General features: G+C 33.6%; 1 protein-coding gene across 1 annotated transcript in view; it reads left to right on the top strand.

The window, feature by feature from the left end:
* Positions 1-13,830, top strand: part of LOC129614972 (homeobox protein orthopedia-like) — a 79,561-nt gene extending 65,731 nt beyond the window's left edge. The window contains exon 5 of the mRNA XM_055529970.1: positions 13,526-13,830. Within this exon, the coding sequence (XP_055385945.1) occupies positions 13,526-13,750 (225 nt within the window). The 3' untranslated portion in view covers positions 13,751-13,830. The remainder of the gene's footprint in view (positions 1-13,525) is intronic.
* Positions 13,831-15,560: the final 1,730 nt, after the last annotated feature.

Below are 15,560 nucleotides of genomic sequence, written 5' to 3'. Positions count from 1 at the left end.
CCAGAGGGGGGGAGATAGGTAAAACTTTTGTTCTACGGAAATAAGTTTCTAGTGAAGATCTATGTACATATGAAATTTCAGCTTTCTATCTTTAAGGGTGTAGAAGTTTTGTAAACAAAAAAAGTCTCCACGGACGGACGGACAGAGTGAAACTAATAAGCACTTTTTTCAAAAAATTTTTTGGAAAAGTGGTAAAAACTATATCTATCAAAGTATTGAAAAAGCTTTTAGTGATTCAAGAAAATTGTGGAAAGTTTTAAATGTCACAGTCAGCCACACCAAAACTGATAAAACTAAACATATCTTGAATGTTATGAATAAAAACGCGTTAAAAAATATAAAACGAATAAAATAAATGACACAATGAAAGCTTTGAATGAGTTTTTAAATGAAATTGTGTATGGTCTAGTTAAATGAAAGTGTTACAGAATATTATAAAAATGTCTGTTAAATACTTCTTTCCAATTTTTAGGACATTAGTAAGCTTATAGTTAACATACTTAGAAAAATGTAAATTTGGCTCTTAGTAGTGTTTCGCTTTGTGCTACCTGAATTCCCTGAAATGCTCGCCAGTTAGTTTCGGTAACAATCAGAACTCAAATATCAAATTTCAAGAAATTCCATCAATTTGTACTGTGGATATGGTGAAAAATGTAAAATCGGCCCGCAAATCAGTTCTCGAGCCCTGATCTTTCCAAAAAAGTTATATGTTCATTGCTTTAATATGAGGAATTCATATATTAAATTTCAATGAAATCGGTTGATTATATCTCTTTATATACACAAAAATGTATATTTGGCCCGTAGTAAACGTCTAGTTGCCGGTGCATGATTTCTTCCAAAACATAGGAATTTATTTTTGCGGACGGTCGAGCTGAGCTTATATATAAAATTTCAAGTAAATCGGTTGAATATTTTCTTCAAAATGTTCAAAAATGTAAAACAGGCCCGCTGAAAAGTGCAGTTCCCGAGGCCTGATATATACCAAAAGTTGATCAATTCATGCCACGGTGGAAATAAACTTACATATAAAATTTCATCAAAATCGGTTCAGCCGAACTTGAGATACACGCATGCACACACAGACCGACAGACCGACAGGTTGCTAAAAATAGTTTATTTACACTTCCCTACTATGAACGTTCCCACCGAAAACTGGATATGCAAAATTTGTTGCCATCACATAACCTACCTATTGTTTACACAATACGGTCGGTAATATTAAAAATAACACTTTAAGCACAATCAGAATTCTCCGTAATACAAGAATAAAATATTATTTCTTAAGCCCGTTACGGAAAACAAATTACAGTTAAAGATTTACAAGTTTTAATTGATATAATAAAACAGCCGCTGGCGAATATCATTAGTAATGCATTTACAAACAGAGTATTTCCAGATTTTCTAAAAAGTAATAAATAAAAGAAGTAATAAATAAAACAATCAGAGATTTTATTAAAAATACAATTGGCTTTGACCCTAATCACTATGGTTTCCTAGAAAATAGTTGAACAGAATCAGCTATTACAGCAATATTAGAAGAAATTTATGACTCATTAAATGAAGAATACTTTGTTAGATGTGTGTTTTTGATCTGACTAAAGCAGTTGATGTTGTGAATCATTCAAGACTACTTGCTTTTTTAAACAGACAAAAATAAAAAGCTACTTGGCAAACAGAACCCACTTTGTAAAGAAAGATGAATGTGTGAATAATGATTTACTATTAAAAATATGTGTTCCGCAAGGATCTATTTTGGTTGCACAAGCCACCCTATTCAGATCGAGTTTTCCAGAAAATGCGGCTTCGCGCTTTGATTCCGCTGGTTAAAGATGCTTTCTATTATTTTTTCTTGAATAAGGAGGATGCGGCTGTTCTTGGTCAGGACATCTGAGAAAACTTTGAATTCTAACACTTCCTGAAACTCGATTGTCCCCGTTTGGGCCTTACGGCGGCACTGGTAACCGCTGTGGCCTGTTGGTTCCTCGGCGACCCGCTGGTTTCATTTCCTTGTCCTGCGTTGTTGTTTTCCTCTGACTGTTGCCACATTAGGGAACTTTGTCTCCCGATCTTAATGGCGCCTCACCAACCTTTGCCTTAAGGACAGCCTTTCCGTTCTGTGGATGGTTTTGGCCTACCTGTAGCACGATTTGAGTTCCAGATTGAATTTTTAATGATCCGCTTGCTTATTTTTCAGCGAACTGTCGGATCTGTTCTTTTTAGATCCACATAGTTTCCAGAAGAGCACCCTAGCTTCACCTTTATTAATGCACTAGGCTAGCAGCCTTTTAAACCGTTTTCTTGTGCCAATCATCCGAACTTTCTATGAGGGGCCTAAGCTCCTGTTTAGTGTTGGTGGCTCTGCAGTATAACTCTGCCTCTTTTCGTCGGTGAAAAACCACATCTGCGGCTTCTATCCACTTCCCAGGTCTTGTGAAAGTAGCGCAGCAGTGCAATAGGCAAATCATCATGGGGTGTGATGCAAATGCGCATCACGTTGCATGGGAAAGAAGCGACACCAACACTAGAGGTGGCTCTTTATTAGAATTTGTAGAAATATTTAATGTAGGGAATCCCACAACTTTTATAATTGGGGTTGGAAAAAAAGTACTGCATATCACATTTGGCAGTCTGGATGTAAGGTTTCTGGTACGCGACTGGAAAGTGTCAGAGAGGTTTCTGTGTTGGATCATAATCTCCGCTAATGTGGACTTTGGTGGTGGATGGATTCCTTGATGAGCTGCTTCGTCGAGAAATTGGTGTCCAGGCATCTGCCGATGATATTGTAATCATCGCTGGGGGTAAGTTTGAAGGTGGCCCGGGTAACAAGACGACCCTGGTGCCTTTCACTTTCACATCTGCGCACAATTCACGTGTGCCGAGCGGCTGTAGAGAGAACATCGGAGGTCAAATTAATGGGGTTGGTATTTTATTCCAAGCTTCTTTGGCGCAGTCACAAGGAAGCTGTATTTACACGGGCATCTCGGCAGGTCGTAGGGCTGCTCTCCGTCTGTCATATTGTGGATGTGCACTATGATGGTCGTGCCGCTCCTTCCTTATGGAACAGTGGCATGGGTAAGAAGGGTGGCTCTCAGTACGGCTAGAAAGAAACTGGAACGATTGCAGAGACGCACATGCGTCTGCATCACAAGGACTATGAGAACTTGACCAAAGGCGGCAATGGAGGTGATTTTAAAGCTAACCCCTTTGCACCTCGTTGTAGAGATGGGTGCCATTTTCAGGTTGGCAAGAAATGGAGATGGAATGATCGAAGTGAGGGATCGAGGTCGTCTTGTCGGGGTGGTCCCGCTCCTATCGATGCCTAGGGAGGACATTGTAAGGAAGTACAGCCTTGGAAGTACAGACTGAAAGCGTGACTTTTCAGGTCATCCTGTAGGAACTCACGTTATCAGATGGTATGCAGATAGTTCAAAAACCAGTATTGGGACGGGTGCGGGGGTGTTTAAATCTAATGGGAACTTTTCCGAGTGTGTTTCGGGCCGAGTTACACGCCATTGAATTGCGCTTGCGGTTCAACCTGGAAAGGGGGTATCGAGGACAGGATATAATGATTGTCAGATAACCGAAAGGCGCAATCGGGTCACAATGTGTTAGGTGCCTGGCCGTGCGGGCGTGGAAGCAAATGAGGCCGCTGATGCGCTTGCAAGGAGAGAGCACATACACCTCTTCCCCGGCCGGATCCCTTCTGTGGAATGGGACCATATACTATCCTGACCGTGTGGGCGTGGAAGCAAATGAGGCCGCTGATGCGCTTGCAAGGAGAGAGCACATACACCTCTTCCCCGGCCGGATCCCTTCTATGGAATCGGACCATATACTATCCTATCTATCCCCAATACACTATTGGGATTTAAGGAAGGAATCAGAAAAAAGGCGGTTGCAGTGCTGGAGCGCCGTGGCTGTGGCAAGCCAAGAAACCCCTCGGAGATTATGGCCAGAAGCGATTTAAGAAAATTATAGGGATGGGCTAGAATCAGGTGAGAGTCCTCACCAGTATTTTGACGGGTTACTGCAGACAACCAAGTTACCTTTGGCCACGCAGTGCTCGGCGTATGCTGTTTCATTTGATTTGGGGCGTCTGTCTTTGGCCGGTTTCAAAGATCAGACTAAAACACTCAGGAGCGAGAAGTTGTTGTGAGATATGACTACAGATCCAACCCGCCACATCACATTTCACTCACGTTTTTGCTTTCACCGTTTCCAGAATGCACCGCGTGGAGGTGACTGTACCGTTCTACACTCCTTAAATCCTATTTAAGTTCCATGTTTTTTCGTTTCCACACATATGTATAAGTTTTAGTTTTTAGAGCATTTCAATTAATAAACAAAAGAAAATATTGTAATATGTATTTTAACTTCAATAATTGTAAAATTTATGAATGTAAAACTACGTTACTAGTTACAAAATTTATTATATAAATATTAAATAACAAACTATAATAAATATATTTATTACTTGGGATATATATATACACGAAATAAACATGTGCTTATTTGTAACGCCATCAATATATAGGAAGCCTAAGAAAAAACTTTGATTTATTGCAATTGCTTTTAGAAACATTTGTCAGCAAACTTTATTCTAATTTCTGAAATCAGGATTTTTGAAAATGAATTAGTTAAGTATGACATTCCCAATTGCACGTTTCTTTATTAAACTAACTAATGTTTGCTGCTGGTGGTGGCAATCTGTTCGCAAGGAATAATTTTTCGAATGCATTTGTTGCAAATTCTTACACTTTTTATACAGACTCCTTAACCCTTTCGCAGGCAAAAAAAGTAACCCGTGATGCCCGGGTAGCTCATACATTTTATATTTTAATTTATATTATTTTAACACTAATTCAAAACAAGTCATATAATAATAATAAATAGATATATGTAAATATGTATGTATATACATGTGTGATATTCTTAATATTCTATACTTAGGTATAACTTTATAATCAATGAAATGTACCTACATAAACCAAAAAATATTGATATTTACCTATCGTGGGTAAAGAAATAAGCCTTATATTCCTATCGAAATGAAAGCTAGCAAAAATCGCGAAAATTGTTCATCCTTGTTCGCTTTACTGATGATAAGTGTTCATATGTACCAAAAAAAACAAAGCAATTACACTGCTTTTGTACCGCACATTGCGGTAAAGATGTATCTTCCGATTCCAAACGGAAGGTAGAGATAATTCAGTACTACAATAGTACAAATAGTGCAGTAGATACCATGAATAAAATGTTAAGTAGCTACACTATCAAACGTAGAACATTAAAATGACCAGTTGCAATTTTGTTTCAATATGGTTAATATAGCACCTCTACCAGCCTATATTTGTTTTCGTGATTTTAACATTTATTAACAATTCCTTTTGGAATAAAACAACAAGTGCACATCGAATGTTCTTTAAAAACATGGGAAAGCAGCTGACTATGTCAAAATAAATTCTCGAGCGAATACCCCAAATGTGTTTAGAAATTTTATAACTAAACTCGCACTTGAATCTATATTGGAGCAGCCAATGACTCCACCGTCAGTTTCTCAGACAAGCTCTGCAAGGGATTCTATTGGTCGTATACCGGTTGTGGTTCGAAAAATTTTGAGGCATCCTCTTTGCGTTGCTGTTATTGCAATTGACATATTCGCTTTTGTTTTCAAGATGCCCGGTGGACACTTCGCTCCATATGCTCCTTTTTCATTTTTTTAAGTTTTCATTTGCCCCATCCGCCAATTTTAATCATACGGAGCAATTTTAATATGAAAATTTTTATATAAAAATGCGGTTTAACTTACGTAATTCTCATTCGATTAACATACATTAACCAGCGAGGTAAGACATAAGCTATTTATATTATGCTGACTTGTGATGTGCTCCACAAATATTTACAATTATAATTTTTCATCGACATCAAAGATCTAAAATCAAAAAAACGGATTTTAGGTAACGGTAAATTTGAACGGCTATTTTGTTTTTTTAAAGTTTAATTATAGTAGGCCGCGATAGCAGAAGCACGCCACTGCCTTTCTGCGTTTGCAAAATTTGAAAAATGCTTATTGTTTCATTGCAATAAATAGTTAAAAAATGGCATTTTTAGGGTTTTAGGGGGGTATAACTTCTAGAGGGAGTGAGATAGGTAAAAATTTTCTTCTACGGAAATAAATTTCTAGTAAAGATCTATCGACATATTACATTTCAGCTTTCTATCTTCAAGGGTGCAGAAGTTTTGTAAACATGTCCACGGACGGACGGACAGACAGAGTATAACTAATAAGCCCGTTTTTTCAAAATCTTTTTGGAAAAGTGCTAAAAACACGTAATATACGACAAAATATGGTAAAATATTCAGCTTGGAATAAGGCATTAGATCGGGGACCCTGGTACGCATATACTACATCCGTATTTTTATGTGGTACATCTACATACCAGCAGTGCGTGTCGAAATTGAAAATTAATTAGCAACAAATTCCCTATTGATCAAAAACTGAAACAGTTTTTTTATTAGTTGTCTAATTTAAACTCATCAGTAAGTTTCGGTGGCTCGTACAAATCATCACTTCCATCTAAAAAATTACTCAAGTTTTTTCCAACTTTATCACTTTATTATAGTGTTATATACATTATTAATATAATGCAAATATACATTATTAATATAATATATATAACAATATGATGCTATATCCACCATACTGATGTACTCCTGATGCGTGTATGTACCACGAGTTCATGGTTATAAATATTTGTAGAATAACAGTGATATTTATAATTATTTTAACTTTTCTAAAAAAATTTTAACCCAAAATAAACCCATGTTCATAAATTATTTTACACTCTTGAAAAACTTTTCAATTAAAAAAAAGAGAAACGTTAAATTTCTTCAAGAGTTGCAATACAATTAATACGATTGCAAGGCAATTACAAGTTTTTGATCAGCGTCGAATTCTGAGTTGATGATGATTCAGCGTTGAATTCTGCTGTACAACTTCAAAAGTTACTTGACTATATCTTAGAAACTATAAAAACTGTAATATTGAAATTTCACACACGCTAATACGAGTATATTAGCAGGGTAGATGTGTTTGCTAAAATTTGTTAAAATTACTTGGCTCTTTCTGTTACCTGCCATACGACTTCAAAAGTAGTTTGGCACACACAATATTTTCAAAAACACAGTTCTGAAATTTTGCATAATTTAACATGAAATACGGCAACTTGAAGTCATAGTGTGCCCATAGTCAGTTATTGCATATTTATTGGCACACAGGATAACAAATTCGTACGGGTATCACAGAGTTGACAACTCTATTTTTTCTCGTTTTTTAATAGGCGTACACAGAAAAATATGATTTAGTACAATTTGTAATCATTTTTGTCACATGATATTTTATTTTAACGTAAATTTTTTAAAGTTGTGGTATCTACCCATTTGTACTATCTCAAGGTTACTTCAATATGATATCAAATATTAAAATAATGACTTGAGAATGAATATAAAAATGATTAAATGCCAACAGCAATGTGTAATATCTAGTTTAGCTGAAATATAATATAATATAAGATTTTGAAAATATTTTTTAAACACCTCTTTCCAATTTGAACGAAGTTAGTAAGCTTTTAGTTAAAATATCTCTTGAAATATAGTTTTGGCTCCTAGAACTATAACGTTTTGTGCAATCCGATTTCGCTGGAAAGTTCATTAGTTAGTTTCGGTAAAAATCAGAACTCAAACATTAATTCTAAAAAATACTATCAATTAGCTACGTCGATATTGAAAACAAGTAAAAACATTTCAGTCGGTATAAACCGATTGAATTATAACAAATACCTTTCGTTATTGTTTAACCTGTTATTATTATAAATTACTTAAACCTGTGTAAACCTATTATAGTTAAATTACTCGAACCTGTGAAATCATTCTATAGAAACTTCACGGACATGTCTGACCTGTAGTTGGACATCCGACTGCCAAGTTTCATGAATCTGACTTTATAATTTTTCCAAATATTTAAAATTAGCTTTTGGATTTGTATGGCAAGTATCTGAACCTGTCAAGCAATTCCATCAAAACTTCAAAAATATATCTGATCTATAATCGGACACACAATTGCCAAGTTTCATGAATCTGACTCTATTAGTTTTCCAAATATTAAGAATAAGCTTTTAGACTTGTATGGGATCTACTCGAACCTGTTAAGCAATTTCACCAAAACTTCAGAACTATATGTGACCTATAACTCAACATACAACTGCCAAGTTTCATCTGACTTTATTATTTTTCCAAATATGTAAAATAAGCTTTTGGAGTTGTATGACAAGTACCCGAACCTGTCAATAAATTCCACTGAAACTTCACAAATATATCTGATCTATAATCGGACATACAACTGCCAAGTTCCATGAATCTGACTTTATTATTTTTCCACATATCTAAAATAAGCTTTTGGAGTTGTATGGCAAGTACCCTAACCTGTCAAGCAATTCCACTAAAACTTCTTAAATATATTTGACCTATAATTGGACACATGACTTTCAAGTTTCATGAATCTGACTTTATTATTTTGCCGAATATAAAAAATTTGCTGTTGAAGTTGTATGGCAGCCACCCGAACCGGTGCAGCTATCTCATTATAATTTTTAGAGCATGCGTAGAATATAATTGCACACATGTATACGAAATTTTATATTTATAGCTTTATTAGTTTTTGAAATATTTAAAATAAACTCTTTGAGTTGTATGGCAGCTACCCGAACCCGTTGTCCGAATTAATCCATTAACAATAGGGTTCGTCTTTGTCACAAAAGAAAAAACTTGTGAAAGTTTGGTGTCGATTGCATTATTCTTTTTTGAGTTATCGTGCAATCGGACGGACGGACATGTCTAAATCGACGCAGAATTTTACGCTGAGCAAGAATATATATATGCCAATACCGCAGATGACTCCTTCAAGTAGTTACAAACTCCATACCAAAGTTAATATACCCTTCACGAAGTGCAGGGTATAAAAATGTGATTTGGCCCCTATTACCATCACATAACATAATTTATTGTATCTCATAATGTATGTTAATAAATTTTTTTGCAGCGAAAATTCAGTAATACAGTATAATTACAAAATTCAGCAGTAATTTGTGATAGTAAATTTCTGAATTGTGCAGTAAACAGGTTTTGTGTATTCTGGATATCGAGGATAATATTAAAAAAAAAATTTAAAAACCTATGTAATTTATTTAAGAATTTTTATTTGCTATTTTAATAATATCTTAATGAAGCTTTGCTTCATTTTCCAAAAGAAACTTAATACAAGATTGCTCCACATGCATAATAAAAAAAAATTAGTTTGTAATCAATTTGTATTAAATGGATCAAACTTTGGATTGTGATTTATTTAATAAAATATAACGTATTTGGCGTAGAATTAGTAAATTTATCAACCATATGTGAACTTTAAAAAAACAAAATGGCCGTCAAAATTTCCCGTTATTTAAAATCCATTTTTTCGAAATTTGTGATATAACTTTCCTTCAAGACCTCACGTTTTAGGAGCCTGAAATCTTTGCAGCTTTTAGACACTAATAAATAATTCATTTCGTTAGAAGTTTTTCGTTATCACCTCTTGAAATTTGTGAAATTTGAATTTTTGGGGCCTTATAGTTTCGAAACTGCAAGCTATTTCAAATTGCATAAAAAAAAATCCGATGTGATCAGCACAAAACCGAACGCAATGTGTATTGTCTAGTTAAGTGAAAGTGTTACAGAATATTATAAAAATGCCTGTTAAATACTTCTTTCAAATTTTTAGGGCGTTAGTAAGCTTATAACATACCTAGAAAATGTTTTTATGAATAGCAGTGATATTTATAGTGACAAAAATAAACATTCTGTTATTTGTTATGATATTTTATGTGCCTCTCAGTAGATGTCTTTATTCAATACAAGTATTTAGGTGTGTTTATTAATAGTATTTTTAATTGGTTAGCGCATACAAAATTTATAAAATCTTATTTCCGGTCTGCATTACCTAATTTTTGTTATTTGAATGAAATTTGGTTACACAAACTCTATTGATGTTTAATTACGGTATTTTCATTTAAAATTACAATATGGCTTTATAACTTTTGAAATTATTTTTATGACTTTTGAAATTACAATTTGACCATTATTGATTTTGCAAAAATATGTTATTAGAAAAATTTTCAAGAGAGATTGCTTATTTCACACTATGGATTTGTATACAAACTTGAAAATTCTTCCATTATTTACCATTATATCTTCGAAACAAATTTACCATTATACTGCTATCAAGTTCTTATTTTGATTTCATCTCCGAAGAGATAAATTTTTTCAACTAAATGCTGTTATTTTGAATTTTCTCAATTAATTTTGCAAATTTCATGTTTCAGCCCTTTATAAAAGTTGCTTTAACCTCTTAAATGTTAATCGGCTTTTGTTTAGATATAACGGGCTCTTAATATTACTTGATATAACGGGCTCTTAATATTACCTTCGGATGTTTTTTATACCCTGCACGTCGTAAAGATATGTCCGTCAGTCCGTCCGTCCGTCCGTTCGATCGCACGATAACTCAAAAACGAATAATGCAATCGTTAATGAGTTCGGCTAGCTCTCATACAACTCAAAGTGGTTTTTTTAAATATTTCAAAAAGTAATGGAGAGATTGATATAAAATTTTGCAAATATGTGTTTAATTTCACTTCACATATGTTCTGAAAATTTTAATGGAATGGTTGTACAGGTTCGGGTAGCTGCCATACAACTCCAAAAGTGAATTTTAAATATTTTGAAAAATATTAAAGCTAGATTCATGAAACTCGGCAGTCATGTATCCAATTTTTGGGTCAGATGTATTTCTGAAGTTTTGATGGAATTGTTTGACAGGTTCAGGTAGCTATCATATACAACTCCGTAAGTTAATTTTAAATATTTGGAAAAATATTAAAGCTAGATTCATGAAACTCGGCAGTCGTGTGTCGGATTCCTGCACATATATATTTCTGAAGTTTTGATGGAATTGCTTGACAGATTCGGGTAGCTGCCATACTCTTCCGAAAGTTAAGTTTAAATATTTAGAAAAATATTAAAGCTAAATATAATATTAAGGCTAGATTCATGAAAATCGGCCGCCGCACATAATATCCGTGAAGTTTCTATTGAGTGGTTTGACAGGTTCAAGTTATTGCCATTTAACAATCAAAGTTATTTTTAAATATTTCAAACACAAATTTTTAAACTTAGATTGTCAAAGAGCAAACTGTTATTGTTTCATTCAGACTGTTTTTTTCTGCATCGCGTTTTATTTTTATAATTCTCGATAAGAGAAGATTTTGTTAATCCTGAATTTCATACTATTTTCTACTTCTTTAAATATCTTGAAAATTCACCCAATCTCCTTCGACGTGGTTTCACAAAAAGTTTAGAGTGCACCGAAACCTTTCGCTACTTTACTTGATGGTTCTGGCCTTCTGTGAACTTACTTTTGGATCTGGACACTAGCCGAATTGATTTTCAGGGCAGTCTCCGAACAAAATTTAAAGTGCGTGTTTAGACCTTTGCAAAGACCCATTTAACTATACTTACAAACCCTTAGCTTTCATCTCCTCAGGACATAGTTTGTGGTTTGGACAAAATAAAACAAATATCAAACAGCGATCGATTTTCAGGGAGGACTTTCACTCAAAAGTTTAGAATATACCGAAATCTTTTTAACGGTAACCCACTTGACTATATTTATGAATCTTCAATTTTCGCTTTTATTTCGGGACTTGGTCTTGGAGGGTCTTCACACAAAAGTTTAAACACACCGAGCTATTTTCATCGATACCCCACTAGACTGTATTTTGGAATTTTATATTTTCGCCTTTTTAGAACATATTTTGAGGGTTGGACTGCAAAGGGATCGTCTTCAGTAATTAATAACACGCGGAGAAGTCTTCAACGATATGCCATCAAGTTGGCTTTTTAAGACCTATGTGGCCGCCTGGACCCTGGCAGAATTTATTTTCAGGCGTCCTTCAACAAAATTTGTTGAGTATGCGAAAAGCTATTTGGAACCAATGGGATTGAAGCTGTCATCAAGACCTTCCCAAAAAATTCTTTCCCAGCTCGGTAGGTCTTCTGAGAACTGAAATGTTAAAGTTTAAAAGTTTTTTGAAAATTATATCTGACTTCCAGACAAACAGACGAGAAAGAAATTTAATGAAAACGTAATAAGAAGCATAATTTCACTATAGTTTTTGCTGCTAATACTTTATTAATTTAAGATGAACAAAATAAAATGTGAATTGAAAATGGAAGAAGTCAAAATATACTCTATATCATTGTATACATTGTTATTTTAGTAAAACTACATGCTAAAATGCCGAATTACCGGAACTACATATATTCAAAAAAGTTACTGTAACCGTTTTCCAGTTATTATTAGCATAATTTTAAGCACTTTTCCAAAAAAAATTTGAAAAAAAGTACTTATTAGTTTCACTCTGTCCGTCCGTCCGCCCGTCCGTCTTTCCGTGTGTCTGTTTACAAAACTTCTACACCCTTGAATATAGAAAGCTGCAATTTTGTATGTACATAGATCCTTACTAGAAACTTATTTCCGTAGAACAAAATTTTTACCTATCTCCCCCCCTCTAGAAGTTATACCCCCCCAAAAACCTAAAAATGCCCTTTTTTAACTATTTGTTGCAATGAAACCATAAGCATTTTTGAAATTTTGCAAACGCATAAGTGCAGCGTCTTGCTTCCCCTAGCGCGGTATACTATAGCTAAGCTTTAGAAAAACAAAATGGCCGTTCAAATTTACCGTTATCTAAAGTTTTTTTTTTTGCAAATTTTTGATTTCGTTTTTCTTTTAGACCCCAGCCTGTAGAAGCTTGCAATTTTCGGGGCTTATAGAAATTAACAAATAGTTCATTTCGTTAGGAAAAAATTTTTTTCCATCTCCACCTCCTCTCACCTCTTGAAATTGTTATCGCCTCTTGAAATTTGTAAAATTTAATTTTTTGGCGCCTTATATTTCCGAAACCGCAAACGTTTTCAAATTTCTATAAACATAAAAAGCTAGCGGCAAACCCCATGACATTAAAAAATATAATTATTTTTCTTAACTCACACAATTAAACCTGAAAATCGAGCATTATGTTAACCCCTCTTTATGTTAATTTTTGCTTTATTTCAAAGACTGCATGAATGCATCATCCTAAATATATGCAATCCTAGAAATAGTTAAATATGAATGAAAATAATTTTAATAGTGTGATAGGTGTACATAGACTGTATTTAAAAGCAGAATTTTCACTTGTTGAAGGGAAAAGTGCTACAATACAAACCATTGGTTTGACCTAACTTTATTTCTTTTGAATTTTTCGCAACATCTTGAAATTGAATATTTCTTTTCGTTCATAAAAAAAGTTTACTAACATTCTTCATAAATGTATGTTATTGTAATCTTTAATGTAAGTAATAATAAATTCCATTTTTTGAATTGCAGGACTCCCAGTCAACTCAACTGCATCATCATCAACAAATTGAAAAGCTTGAATCTTCCGATAATAATTCTTCTAATTGTCAAAATTTACCTACTGACGATAATGAGGATATATGGAAAGGACACAGTATAGCCGCTTTACGAAGGCGTGCATCTGAATTAAATTCATCTGTGCCATCATACTTGCATGTTCACAATAACTACGAACATCACAATTCAGTGTACTAATTCTTAGTGATAGGTTTGTAAAATTCAAACTTAAAAACAATGTATATAATAAACTTCAAGTATACGAAATAATAAAGTGCTTTATCTAAGACGTATATGTGCGAAAATTAATCCTTTATTTTTAATTTACTTTGTCATCTAATTTATTTATTTATTAATCTTATTATTACAAACCAAATGCTTTTAAATAATAAATAAAACCTAACTACAAAATGCTTGGTATGAAGACAAATGATTTATTTATTAAAAATCCCACCTATTTATGCAAAAATTATGCTAATTAAATTTATTATCCTTATTATGATCGGCGAAGCGAATGGCTAGGCGAGTCGAATGGACTTGGCGAATCGAATGACATTGTAAATTATGATCGGCGAATGCTTTCAACCACCTGATCCAAAATGTTGCTACCGCAAGAAGTCACAAAACCTACCGAAAATAATAAGGTTTACACCAAACAATTGTACCTTGTTATTGCTTTTTTTGCAAAAACAATTGAATTTTCGTATCCCTTCAGCAATGTCGCGGTTACTTTCCATTAATTTAATAAGTGCTCGAATTGTCTTTCGTTCGTTGTTTTCACGCCTAAATTAATACTAAACAATTAATATTTTTTGCAATATTTTGTAGAATTTTATGAACTTACTTTAAAGATAGTTTAGATTTCGCCATTATACTCGTATTACTACAAATGCTATAATATCGAATAAACAAAATCTGATGTGGTCAGCACATAACAACCGCAATTCACGTCCAATTTCTGACACCTGATTTCATCCCAAACTAAGGGGGTTACATGTACGATCGAATGAAGCTTACATATGAAATTTCAAGCTTATAATATATGAAAGCTTCCGAGCCCTGACATATTCCAAAAAACCACGACTATTGGATGGTAAGGTTGTCCTTTTATTGTTCCACTAAGCAATATTTCACTAACGACATTGCTATAAGATCTTCAGAAATTCCAAATTCAGGTTCGGGTAACTGTATGTTCTTAATGTTTTCTCATTCGTCCTTATGTAATTGTTGTTGCGGTAGAATTTGTGCAAAGTTTTCCAAAACATAAGCTGTCGTGGTAACCGAAAATGCCGTACATTATTATTTGCACATATTCCTGTTTTTATGGATTCATTTTTTGTTCGCTTGAGTTGTCATTAATTTGCAAATTCCTTTGCTAGGATAATTTACGTGAAAACACTTCTTGTTGCTTGGTTTGAAGTTAATTAATTTATTTATTAAAAATCTGACCTATTTATACAAGATTATACTACTTGGAGTAAATTATTTCCCACAGAAACAGACTTGTAAGCAATTTTGTGCGTTTATAAAGTTCATAATTTTCTCACGTTAACTTACGTGTCATATCGGTTTCAAATTTACTAAAGGCAAAATTAACAAACAAATAAAAACATAAAAAAAAACCGACCGCAATGTGTATTGTCTAATTAAGTAAAAGTGTTACAGAATATTGTAAAAATGCCTGTTAAATATTTCTTCCCAATTTTTACGGTATTAGTAAGCTTATAGTTAACACACATAGAAAACTGTAAATTTCGCCCTTAATAAAGTTTCGTTTTGTGATACCCGAATTCCCTGAAATGCTCGCCAGTTAGTAACAACCAGAATTCAAATATCAAATTTCTAGAATCAAGTAGATATGGTAAAAAATGTAAAATTGAACCTCAGATCAGTTTCCGAGCCCCGATCTTTTCAAAAAATTTATATATTCATTGTTTTAATACAAAGAATTTAAAAATTAAATTTCAATGTAATCGGTTGATTATTTCTCTTTACTTGGTTTTTCCCA

This window comes from Condylostylus longicornis, unplaced genomic scaffold (genome assembly GCF_029603195.1).
Source record: "Condylostylus longicornis isolate FDR11 unplaced genomic scaffold, ASM2960319v2 ptg000132l, whole genome shotgun sequence".
In the NCBI taxonomy this organism is placed as follows: Eukaryota; Metazoa; Arthropoda; class Insecta; order Diptera; family Dolichopodidae; genus Condylostylus; species Condylostylus longicornis.
This window is presented reverse-complemented; position numbering and strand designations above follow the sequence as displayed.